General features: G+C 32.4%; 1 protein-coding gene across 3 annotated transcripts in view; it reads right to left on the bottom strand.

Moving 5' to 3' along the window:
* Positions 1-33: 33 nt before the first annotated feature.
* The window catches only part of LOC106883430 (vang-like protein 2-B), a 47861-nt gene continuing 33657 nt past the window's right edge, over positions 34-14237 (bottom strand). For all 3 annotated transcript variants that reach the window (XM_014934438.2, XM_014934439.2, XM_052974997.1), the window contains exons 3-4: positions 5502-6740; positions 34-4619 (exon numbers count right to left, since the gene is read on the bottom strand). In XM_014934438.2, the coding sequence (XP_014789924.1) occupies positions 4192-4619; positions 5502-6705 (1632 nt within the window). In that variant the 5' untranslated portion in view covers positions 6706-6740 and the 3' untranslated portion in view covers positions 34-4191. The remainder of the gene's footprint in view (positions 4620-5501; positions 6741-14237) is intronic.

Raw genomic sequence — 14237 nt, 5'->3', positions numbered from 1 at the left:
AATGAATATCTAAGAAAGAAATTCAAAATAAGCAACAGTGTTTAATGAAGATTTTATTTGAATTGTTGAATTATGCAAAATAACAAAGCTTTTTGACTTCTAGTAGTTGATCAAGGACATAAAAAAAGCAACAAATAATTAGTATAAAAGAAATGGACAAATACAGGACATAAGAAGTAAACAAATGATTGACCAACTTCAAAAAAATTCAAGGTATAAACATGTCTCTGCAATGTAAGTTGGAGTTGAGCACCATATCGGCCAATTTTATAGGGTTCACATCTATATAGAATCAAAATATTACTTAATATATGACTTCTGTTTATATATGAAGAATTAAGTTTTTTTAAATATATTTTATTACTAATAATAATAATAAACAAATAAAAGGGCACTTTTGGAACATGATAATTTACTGGAACTCTAAAACTTACAAAATTTCAATTTCCTAAAAAAATTCTAAAATTTTCTACTGTACTTAGTAATTTTAACAGAAAATATTAGTTTAAAATAATAAACCTGAAGCAGACCTGGAATTGAGACGGCACGTAATATATGAGGTTGCGAGTGGCAACAAAAGGACTTTGACAAATCTGATTGACTGAATGATTAATCAAACAAATGATTATTTAATTAGTTAAAAGGATAAACAATTGACAAATAAAGAAGTGAAGTAGAACTAGTGCATGTGTTTATTACAGGAATAATGACCCTCCTCAGATAAACTTAATATTGCAATTTATTCTGACTATTGCTGTTTTAATGACAATTTTCAAATTTTAGTTTCATAAAGGAAGTTAGACCTCAGTTGACATTTCTTTTAATCCTAGTGAACCTCAAAATGGCTATGCTGAAAGTTTTGCATATATTCTTCTATCAGCAAGTCAAGATATTAATACACTTTCATACATTTACAAGAGAATAATTGAACATATGCCAAATATAGTAAAAAAAAAAACCGACAAGATGTGGATTACTAAGACATTAAAAGAATAAAGAATATCAGCTCAAGATAAAAAAAAAAAAATTTAAATTCCATCAGCCAGTTGAGCTTTGAATACCCATCACCACTCTTCCTTAACACTTTTTGTGAGAAAGAACTCTATAGCAGACTAGAGAGAGAGATTGGTTGTAACTTTAGACAATACCCTAAAACTTTCACAACACTATTTGAGATACAAAGTATTAACATTTGATTTGACAATACACACCAAGACTTGGAACTAATTTATACAGAATAGGAAATAAAGAATTTTATATTATCCAAGAATTATATGCAAAATATCTATCTAAAAATAATTCCCTTTTCAATAAAATATAAATCAATAATAGAGAATTTTTTTTCATATATTTTTATGAATACACAGTTAAGAATTCAAGTAAAAAGGAAAAGAAAATTATAAAATTTGTACATGTTTAAAAAAAATAATAATAGAATTCCAAAAACATTACAAAAAATAAAAAACATTGAATAATTTAAGTATATGGGGCATCTGTGTACTTGCATGTTCATCTGAAGAAATGATGTTGAGTTTAAATTATTACTTAATTTGGCTTTATAATTAGCACCAGTTGTTATTAAAGGTGGGAAAACTATAAACTTGCTGCATTTATATCTGATCGCAAAGTTGTATGGACTTCAATTTTGCTGCAAGTTGCATTTGTTATCGAAATAACAATGAACTCCTATATAACTGAAGATTTGTAACAAGGACAATTCACACAGTTAACAGAAAGAAAGAAAAAACAGAAAAGAAATTGGGCAAACCAAACCAAAATGCTAAAATGAAAATCATTGTTATTGGTTTTTTAAATGTTATTAACTTTACTTCATAATTTTTGGTATTTATTATCAATGGCAATTAATTATTCACAGGTTGTAACTTCTGTTGTTACATATGAATGAATCGGTGGTTTGGATACAAGAAAAAAATGTTTGTGTGTGTGGGTAAGTATAAATGTATGTTTTAATATGCTAGGGTATTTACATAAACATTAAATGAAAATCTATCTCAACAAAGGAGACAAAAACACAATGACGTGAACTAGTGTCCACATATATATACATACATATATATATACACACATATATATATACATGCACACACATACACATATATATAAACACACATACATAGATAATTATGCATACATACACACAAGTATGCATTTATATACATGCACAACACATACATATATTCCCATACATATAAATATATACATTCAAACATAGATATACTTTTCTTCTCTCTCTCTATATATATATATATATATACATCCATACATACACACACACAGGCATTATGATTAATAAAACACCCAGTAAAGTGATATAATGGGAATTATACAAAACACCATTCGTGTCTCACACACCTCCTACTTAAGAAACACACACACAGAGTACGGCAGTGGTTCAATGGCAACTTCAGCTACTGGGTTGTCAACTCAGTACTCTATTAGTTCTGTATAGTAAAGCAAAACGATAGCGGAGAAATGTGTAGCCATCAGTGAACTTTACATTGTTGAGTAATTAATACTTGCATCCATCCATAATTGTAGAATTACCGCTTGTTCAAGTTTCACCATGTTTCAGATATGAATTGATATAAACAGAAATTGGCCTGAAGGGTTAATGATAATCAAAATAAACAGTAACTATATCTTAAAAAAATTTATGTAACAGTTTGTTACAATTGATTATGATTATTTTAATTCATACAGATATGTATAGGGTCAGGAGGTGTGAGGTGAAGCCCATATCCCAAAGTAAAAACTCCTATGTTATTAGGACTCACAATGAATACAATCAAACTGGAATCAGTCCCATGAGCATATATCTTATGTGGACAGTATTTTTATATTTCTAATACTAGTGTAGTTATCTGCCCTTCATTCAGAGTTTTGTTTTTTTCCTTTTTTCCTTTATCTGATAATCATCCTTTGTGAGCTTGAGGCCATACAGCCTGTTTATACTTATATATATATACGTAGTTTTTATGTGTTCCTTAGTAACCTCAGCAAATGGCTCTACATTCTAATGTAGAATTAAGGAAACAAAAAGCAAATGTAAAGAAATAAATACAAAGGTTGTAGATGACTATCAAAGTTAGAAATAAAAACAAAAACAACAGCAGACAACTAGACTAGGAATTTATTAGAAATAAGTTCACTGTCCACATTTTATGTAACATATTTGCATAACATCTATACACAAGCATACCTAAGTACACACACACACATACACACAGATATAAATTTGTCAAATTACAATGAGAAGAAAAAGTATTCAGTATATAAGAAGTGTATACACACACCAACACACACACATACATAGGGAGCACATAGCACAGAATGGCAAATACAAGTGAAATGTTGGATACTATTTACACACCTTTCAAGGTACAATAAGAGAAATTATAAAGGGAGCAGCATCAGAAAATTTATGTTTTATGTATCCACATATACACACACACACACACACACATATATATATATATATATATATATATATATATATATATATATATATATATATATATATATATATATATATATATATATATATATATATATATACATACACACACACATCATATGAGAAGTTTGAGAAATTGAGATACACTACTAAATATAAACCCTCACTTCGTCATTTTAAAACCAAACACACACACAGACAGACAGACATGGACAAAAGAATATATACTAAAACATGTTGGAAGAACAATGGTTAAATCACTAGTATTGTATTTCAAGTTTCTGACATACAACATTGTAATTACAGTGCCAAACGATTAGAGTGTAATGTTGGCAGAATTAGAGACCTGAATACGAATGCATGAACAATATCTATGTACACAGCATAGATACATCAATAACAAAACCAATTATTGAAAATGTGAGATAAATGAATATAAAACAAAATAAATCAGAAATGAATCATATGATGTTTAGCTTAATTTGTAAATGGAGAAATTATACTTTTTCTTAATTTGAAATAGGTGTGTGTGTGTGGTGGGGGGAGGAGATGGTTTCTTTTCCTTGAAGGAATAATACCATGATAGCAAAGTAATCTAAGAAATGTGGCTTAAACCCCAGATATTTAGTAATTAATAGCAGTAGTCAAAGACAACACAATTGTCAGGTTTAGTTTTTTTTCTTTTTTGTATGTGTGTTTTTTTAGTTCTTTAACATTTAAACGGATGTCTCAGAATTAAGACGTAATACAAATTTGTTATGTTTTGGATCAATGACTTCTTCAGTCAAACTAAAATGTGGCAACTTATGAACCGAACAAAGTAATGAGAGCTCTCCTTGCCGAAGTTGAAACACAATCCCATGTTCTATTTCTCTAGTCAACAAATGATCACAAACAAGGACCCACTTCTCAAGCCCCTTATAATCCTTCTCGTTCATGATCACTGCCCCTTGAGTGAGGTACTTCTCCACAAAGGCTTTTGGACTGACATCATGGCTGATACATGTAGCTAAATGTTGTAATACAGCTTCCATAGTGTAACGTGGCTGTTGACGTGTGACGCGGAGATATTTTTGTAAAGCACGAGCCATTGATGGGAAAACAGCCTGAGCTGCTTCATAAGGGTCCATGGGAATTGCAGGGCCTGAAATATATACATAAAAAAAAAAGACAGGAATAAGAATAAGATATAAACCAAATGATAACAAGTCAACAACAGGCAATGGGTAAGTAGTGACAATTTTGTAAGTTGGTCTCTGCTTTCAGAAAAAAAAAACCAAAAAACTAATCTGATACAAAATACCTGCTATTGTCAAGTTTTTGAGCACCATCATCATCATTTAATGTCTGCTTTCCATGCTGGCATGGGTTGGATGGTTTGATAAGGTGATGGCTAGCTGGGAGCTGTCCAGACTTCAACTGTCTGTTGAGGCATGGTTTCTATGGCTGGATGCCCTCCCTCATACCAACCACTTAACAGTGTGCTGGGTGCTTTTTATGTGCCACCAGCATAGGTACTTTTTAAGTGGCACCAACACCTGAAAGAACAAGCCTGTATGTGTGGAAGGTTGCAATTTTACTTAGCTTGACACATCTTATCAAGTACAGCAAATCACCACATCTCCCAGTCTTTTGTCATTTCCTCAGTGAGGCTCAGCGCCCAAAGATCCTTTCTCATCACTTTGTCCCATGTCTTCCAGGGTCTACCCCTTCCACAGGCACCCACCACAATCAGGGCTCATCACTTCTTTATGTGCAGGCATAGCTGTGTAGTTAAGAAGTTTGCTTCCCAACCAAATGCATGACATCTTGGCTAAGTGTCTTCTACTAAAGCAGGGGCTGACCAAAGCTTGGTTAGTGGATTTGGTAGACTGAAACTGAAAGTTCATCTCCATATACAATAAAATGTATATGGGGAATAAAAATAAGTTTTCTCGACAATATTTCAATAGCAAATATATTTTTTAAGAATGGTGAATTACAGAATTTCCATTCAATATCTAATCAAATTGAATTTATAACTTACCTTGTTCATCTTGCATTCTTTTGATGTGAGTGAAGGCTTCATCAGCGGACATGATAAGTCTTGCTTTTCTCTTACGAACACGGCGCTCATACTCTTGTTCCTCATAAAAGCGTTCATTGTGACTAGTATCTCGCCTCCTACTATTAGGAGCAAATACAGCCCGTTGACGACCTTGTGGTCCAGAAGTATTAACACCATCGACATCATAAATTTTGAGACTAGTTACTTTTGAGGACCGCTTATGGACATTTTCCAAGTATGGGTTAAACACAGGAAAATCTTTGTAATAATTTTCCAAAACTGAGACAGCTGCTCTTTGAATGCTTAAGATTCCAATGTTGTAATTTTGACTCAATCCATCAGGTGATCTCACAACCTTGACTACATACTGTGGTTGTAATTGGCGAATTTCAAGCACAATAATTGATAAGTAATGAATGAAAAGGAGAGCATCTACAAGGGAGACAGAGAACTGGACAATGTTATAATATTCTGTTTTCGCGTCTTTCCTTTTGAAGATGCGTACTCCGTAGAAGAGCCAGAAAGCAAATGTAAGCACAAACACAAGAAAGAGTACAACGGCACGAAATACATAAACACGCGGCATGGTGGCTTTTGGATGGCGAAAGAAAAGGGCCATAGTTCCCATGAGTAAAATGATGAGTTTAAAGGTAAAACTGATCAGAAGGCCTTCACATTCAGGTTTGCAAGGTCCTGCATCCCAGGTCATTATCCCGAGTTTGGGTAGAATGACCATAATGATAGGTGAAGCAAATCCAAACAAGCTTAGAAAAGTAGCAAGAGCTGTGCCAACATAACGAGTACAGTCGAAGCCAATGCTGTCATCAAGATCTTTAGAAAATTTGTGCATATCTTCCATTGAAAATGCAGTTTCACTAGTATTTCCTGTGATAGCTGTTGTGTTGTCTCCCCAGTTATCATCTTGGGGAAGTATTTGAACTTCGATACGTTCCTCACATTCGTCTTCACCCGACACGATATGATGGTCCCTATGCTGTACAGCACGATCGTCAATATGTTCATCACCCCCACGCACCTTGTCTCGGCTTTGGCTGCGGTGCGGACGGTTACTTGGTTGGCGTTGGTGGTGGCGGTGATGCATGCTACCATGGCTTCGATGTGACCGCTCCGAGCGGTCGCTTTTACCTGACCGCACAGATTCAGCTCCATCCATCATCTTCATTGAAAATCTTCAAAGATATTTCTTGAAATGTAAATCTGAAATTAGAAATGAGAATACTTAGAAACAAGAAGTGAGAGAGAGAGAGAGAGAGAGAGAGAGAGAGAAAGAGAGAAAGAGAGAGAGAGAGAAAGAGAGAGAGAGAGAGAAAGAGAGAGAGAAAGAGAAAGACACACACATTCAAATTTCATAACCATATAGTTTTAATTTAAGAAAACAGTTTTGTGGAAGTTCAATTTGGAATTGGTTCTTTGACATTTCATTGAAAAGTAGTGGAGCTTACAAACAGAACAAGAGAAATCAAATTGCTTGCCTACTACCTTCAGGTCCAAAAATACATTGTTTCTTAGCATTCAGGTTTTCATATTGATTGAAATCTGTTGAAGGTGTCTGCCTTACAATATTCCATCATTCATCACAAACCATTTGTCACTTCATTTAGAGTTTTCAGATAACGTCACACCTAATTTATTCGATATGCTGTGAGATTTGATTAATGATACTGATCCAGTTTTTTTCTTGATGTTTTGCACTATGCTTCATACTTTATTTAATTTAATAAAATATAGTTGTTTAGAAACAATCTCCATGAGGATTTTATTTTTTAACTAATTAAGCTTAACTCTTTTGTTATTCTTTCAAATATTTTCAAACCCATCAGTGTAATCCTATTGAGGGTTAAACCTGCCTCGAACCACCCCTGGCCCTATGATACAAACTTCCCTTTTTAAAGGGATCTAAATTAAAACTTCCCATCAAATGTTCATGTTAATTTATGCTCCAAACACCAGTTTAATAACACCAAAGTTATTTTAATAAATTCTTTATAATTTTCAAAATTAATTGAGAGGCAAGGTATTTCAACAGAAATATGGTAACAAAAACAGTTAAACCCTATAATTACTCCTCTCTCCTTAGCTGTCATAGTAACAATATACAACATTATTACTCTACCAGTCATTAAAAGACAAAATAATCATAATAGAGATCAGTATAAAAAATAACAAATATACAATTTTATCATGAAGAATTTATTCCACTGTTAATTATTCTCCTATACATCTGCACTCATAAGCAACAGTTAATATAAGATTAACAAATATTAAACCATTATATATTTATCTCATTTAATGCACAGCAAATTAGAATCTATTCAATCTAATTAATTAAATGTTAATTCCCAAATTGTTTTCTACATAATTACTGCTGCTGGAACCAAAATTACATAGACATACATACATATATATATATATGTGGTAGTTTTCTTCAAATGTTATGTAGAAAAGTCTGTATTCTTGTAAACTTCAACCATTGATTTTTATGTCAAGCATACAAGCACGTAATTTTCCGCTGGACAGTTTACTTTCAGACTTGATCGTCAATACAACCATAATCTACAGCTATTCAGTCCCAAGAAGACAGTTCTCATAACTTTCGAAATCCTTGCTGCATGAACGCATGCTGATTCATTTTCATTTTCAATCAGTTAACGTTCGTTGGTTACCTGGACGTACTGACAATATATTGTCTGAGGTCATTTCTGCATTTGTTCAAGCATATTTTACGAGAGAAGCATATTGAAATGACTCATCACTGAGGGAATAAGAACCATTTATAAAGTAATTCTAAATGAAAATCTGCATCTTAAATCAAATCCACTGTTAAACAAAACATTCAAACTAGATCTAAAATAAATAAATAAATAAGTAAACAAATAATAATAATAATGACTAATGCCTCAATATTTCAAATAACTATTTTTAAGAATTTACTGAGAATATACAGTATAGATATTTATAATGATTTTGCTTTCAGCAGCAGTAACCATGTCAATAACAATTAGAGAATCATCAGCAATTAATTAAATAGATCGAATAGAATCTAATTTACTTTGTGATATAATGGTTAAGTAATCAGTAACTTTTAGCATAGCAGAAAAGTCTTGTAAAAGGAACTACAATATATATATATATATATATATATATATATATATATATATAAAATCTAAATTCTTTATATTTAGATACTTGGAGCAAAGTAGTTGAGAAATTTTATTTCCCAAAGCAAATTACTGCAGACTGAATTTAAAACAGATGCAAATGGAATGTTCCAAATTGTTAGGGAAAATAAAGCACAATTATAAGAAATGGAATGTCTAGATATAGTTGGTATTGACAGTTTTCTGAAAATATTGGTGCAAATAACAGTGTTCAAAATACACGAGAGACAGTGTGGATAGTAAGCATTGCTATCATCAAGTAAAAAAACGGAAAAAATATCATGAAGAGCTACGATGAGTTTCTAAAATCCATGATTGAGTACATGATGCTGCATAAATAATGAATCTCCTTCTAGACACAACATCAATCTATTGTCAGTGTTATTCTGAGATTTTTCTATTTACTCTTCACAGCTGAGTTGGGAAAGATAGAATGAAATACACTTTGCCCAGTCTTTATTCCCCCAAAATGCAAATCACCAAGATTCCTCTTTACCTTTGCCTTTCGTACAAACATTGATTTATATATATATAAATGCTGAAACTGAATATCATCACCATCACTGGTTTGAGAGAGCCTACAAAGAACATGGGTTTTGCCCATCTCTGAATTAATTATATATATATATATATATATATATATATATATATATATATATATCAGTACATATTGTATATATATATGTATAAAATAATGACAGCAGTTATATGCAATATAAAACTAAAAAAGAGAAATTCAGTTGTCACCACTTTAATGGTGACTGGTGCAAGAGCAGAACTAAAAAAAAAAAAGCCTTAGAAAGTAAAAGAACTGGAAAGGAGATGACAACCACTAAAATTATGAAGTCATATTTCAACGTTCTATGGAGAGACTACAAAATCAGTTGTTAATAATTTCTATTTGTAAAACAATGATATTTTGCCACCAAAAAGTGAACCAAACTTAATCATCAGCATAAATATATTATGGTAGAAAGTGGTAGGCTGGCAGAATCATTACCCTACTGGCAGCATTTCTTCTGGCTTTACAATTTAAGTTTAAAATACAACAGAGATCAACTTTGCTATATATCCTTTCAAGGTTGATAAATAAGTACCAGTTGATCACTGGGGTCAATGTAATTGACTTACCCCCATTAAAAAAAAATCCCTGGCCATGTACCAAAAAAAAAAAAAAGCAATTTCAGTTATATCATGTAATAAGTATTTTTCTAAATTCCAGACACATCACTTGACAAAATGGTTGCTGTTTCCAAGTATGTGAAAGAAAAAAAGGTGTGGTGCAGTCTGATATTGAAACTTAAGATGTTTCCTATGACTTACAAGATATACAAAGTTAAACTTGCATGAAAGACCAAGCATTTATGGTATTAGCAGAAGGAAGTACTGTTGGGAAAGAGAGACAAGTTCAAGGCTACATAATTGTAACAAGAACGATCAATACCTGTCCCCTACAAAAAATCACACACACACACACACACACCGTCAAATTGACAGCAAATACAGAAAAATGCAAGACATAGTGAGGTCAAATCTGGAAATGCAGAGCCTTACAAGGTAACATAGAGGCTTGTGCCATGTTAAAGAAGGAAGAACATATGGGATAATTGATTCCCTGTTACATGGTCATGGCTGGAGAGTTCAAGAGATCTACTCAATTAAGGATGGCTTGTGGCTAAATTAACACAAAACAAGTTCATAAGAAGAGGTCCGATATTAAAATGAAATTATAGTAAATGCCGCTGAAAAATATCTTCATACATAAGACATTAATATTGATCTGCTTTTAGCATCTAAACCAACTGCCAGGCTCAAATATTCTACTTGTTTTATGTTCAAACCAGCTGGATCTAGCCTCTCATACCTGCTCTACAATGTCATTCTAAAAATAAGCAATCATATTTTTGAAATCTCAAAGCTATGAGATAATGCATGATAAATTCAAAATAATGAATAAATAAGCATTATGCTTGATAGAGTGTAATCTGAACATTAAGGGGTTAAGTCTGTAAAATTGCTAATGAATGAGAAAATTGAACAATCAGATAAACTTAATCTAGTCAATTAAAATGCAAATATTCTTGAAAATTTCAAGTCTGTAAGCTGTATTTAAAAAAAAATTCATCTGTTTGATTTATTTCTAATTAATTAGAAAACTTGTACAACAAAAGGAAAAGACAAAGTCTATATCACTTGTATTTAACCCCGCCATTGCCTTCTTTGTTTTTAACCATTTTTCTCATTAAATATTCCTGTCTTGGTTTCAATTAATTTTAACAATAATGAAAAATTCAGTAAAAATAACTTTGCCATCATTAAGCCTTTAATTTAGATAACCTTAAAACAGGAAGTTGGTGTCATAGAATCAGGGTTAGTCTCAGGCAGGATGGGATCTAAAGGTTAATAAACAGAAGGCTTCTTTGAGTCTATTTTATTTCAGCTACATTGTGATACATATATAATTTGACTTCATTTCAAAACAAAAATTTTTTTTAAAAGAGATACTTGAAACTGATTTATAGTTTTATGTGACAATTTATGGCTTCTAACAACAGTCCAATAACTTGATTAAAGTTTGTAGGGCAATACATATAAACTAACATACAAATTCGGTCAGAACAGAATTATCATTATGCTTTTCTTCTTTCCATAATTTTTGTCAGCTTCTTTTCTTTGCTTTTCACTAGTTTCAGTCATTAGACTGCAGCCATGCTGGGGGTGCAGCCCTGAAGGACTTTTAGTCAAACAAATCAAACCCAGTACTTGTTTTTTTTAAGCCTGGTTTTATTCTACCAGTCTCTTTTCGCTCAACTGCTAATTTATGGGGATGTAAGCATACCAACACCGGTTGCCAAGCAGAGGTGGAGGACAAACACAGACACAAACATCTATCTAGACACACACTTGGCAAGCTTCTAAGGCTTTGGTTGGCTTGAGGCTATATTGGGACTGAACCCAGAACCATGTGGTTGGGAAGCAAACTTCTTACCATGCCTGCATTTGTTTAAATCTTTTAGATAAATACTTCAAGCTATTTACCTTAACTGTAAATGTCTAAGAAATGCACAGCCAGCAAGTTTATTACTAACATTTTACAACTGAGATATTGGCAAGTTAGTTGAGGATTCAGTTATTAACTATAACAGATTAACCCCTTTGACACCAACTGACCTGAGACCACCCCTGGTTCTAGGATACAAAGTTCCTGTTTTTAAAATGACCTTAATAAAGACTTCCAATCAAAATTTTGTGTTAATTTATGTTTCAAAACCCGCTTAATAATGGTCTCAAATTTTGGTACAAGGCCAGCAATTTTATAGAAGAGAATAAAGTCAATTAGATTGATCCCAGCGTGCAACTGGTACTTACTTTATCGATCCTGAAAGGATGAAAGACAAATTAGACCTTGGTGGAATTTGAACTCGGGACATACAGACGGACAAAATACCACTAAGCATTTTACCCAGCATGGTAACAATTCTGCCAGCTCACTGTCGTAAACCAGTTTGATGATGATAAAGTTATATAAATAAATTCTTAATTGTTTTCAAAATTAATTGAAACAAAGGTAGTGTCTCCACAGAGATATGGCAGTAAAAAATTTTAAGGGAAATAGTAGAGTCAATAAACAGCACAGAGTAAAAGATATATATTGATTACTTGAATAGATAAAAGACTGAACTATATGCACTGAGTGATTATAGACTAATCTTCTTAAGTTAGACATTTTGTGTAAAATCCAAAATTGCTAGCAATTCTAATTTTCTTTTTTTTTTACCCTGTGAAGTTTGGATTTCAATTTGAGTTAAAATATTTTTTTTCATTTTACTTTCTATGGTCTTTGTTTCAAATGCAGGCAATTAAATAATTCTAATTTCCTTTATTTATTTTTTTTTTAACCCTGTGAAGTTTGGATTTCAATTTGAGTTAAAATATTTTTTTTCATTTTACTTTCTATGGTCTTGGTTTCAAATGCAGGCAATTAAATAGACCCTCGTACTTGATAGTATTTCACCAACATTGGATGGATAGCAGGCAAAGTCAACACTGGCAGGAACTGAACTCAGAACATGAAAGTAATCTTAACAGCAAAGCTGTAGAGAAAAGAACGCCCCCACCCAAAACAAAAAAAAAAACACCCTACAGGAAGCTGATATTAAGAAAAAAATAATAATAGAAAACTTACTAGGTAACGTGAAACTAGATTCAGGTGAGTTTGTCAAGAGAGATAAATAAATAAACCAATTCTAAAATAGACATGATATCCCATTCTGAAAGGCTCATTAAAAAACGAGACTAGCAATTATAACCCATATGCCTCCTGCTTGTAAAATAATAAAAAAAATAATAAAGTGACAAGCTCCCAGCCATCTGTATCTATGACCCAGATTTGATTCCCAGTCAGTAACTATTTCACTTGACTAATTCCTCTCAATTTCCTCACCCTCTGATATTGATAGAAGCTCACCTAACTTGCTATCATAAATATTCTTGCTTACACAGAATAGTCGAGGTCAAATGCATTTGCTCCATATATTTTACCTAATATATCTAATACTTATTTAGTTACACAAGCTCCGTTTCTTGACCAAGTTGACCCTTGTGTCACCATATTTCAAACTGAAATACACCCCCCATTATTTCATTATTTCAATTAATTTTGGAAATAATGGAGAATATAGTAAAATAACTTTGCAGTTATTAAACTGACATTTGAAACACAAATTAGCATGAAATTTTGAAAGGAAATTTTTACTTAGATCACTTAAAAAAAAAAGAAAAAAAAGAAGCTTGTGCCCTAGAATCAAGGGCTGTCATGGGTTAAACATGAACAACACATGACAAATCAATTACTAATAATGAACTAACTAACTTTATTCCTTACATAAAAAAAAGTGAATGTTTCTTAATTTAAATAATTCGCTAAACTACATCAGTTTACCTTTTTGAGTAATGCTGGCTCATAAGAGCTGGTTTCCCAGTTTCATGGCATATGTATTCCCCACCTGGACAAGATGCCGGTCTGTTGCAGGGTTACTCCTTTTTGCCAGCTGAGTGGACTGGGGCAATGTGAAATGAAGTGTGTTGCTCAAGAACAGAATGCATTGCCTGGTACAGGAATTGTAACCACAATCTTACAATTGTGAGTCCAACACCCTAACCACTAAGGCTACTGAATGCTAAAGGGTTAAAGTAGCCATAGTGAAAGAAAGTGGCAAGTGTGTGTGTGTGTGTGTGTGTGCGCGAGCACCTGCATGCTATAACTTGGCAGTAGACTCAGATATAACATTCCTCAAAAGATCTTGTGTTTATTTCTAACAGTTAACTGATGCATGTGGACTTCAACGCCCCTGTTCAGAGACAAACTAGGAACTTCTGAAATGGATTATATGAATGTGTAACTTGTAGTCTACTTTTTTTTATCCATTATTTGTCTTTTACATTCAATTTTACGATTATTAGATAGATAATGTACATAATTTCTCTCCAACATAATCCTACCATTAAAAAAAAAAAAAGAAAAAAAAAAAAAAAA

This window comes from Octopus bimaculoides, chromosome 20, assembly GCF_001194135.2.
Source record: "Octopus bimaculoides isolate UCB-OBI-ISO-001 chromosome 20, ASM119413v2, whole genome shotgun sequence".
NCBI lineage: Eukaryota > Metazoa > Mollusca > Cephalopoda > Octopoda > Octopodidae > Octopus > Octopus bimaculoides.
This window is presented reverse-complemented; position numbering and strand designations above follow the sequence as displayed.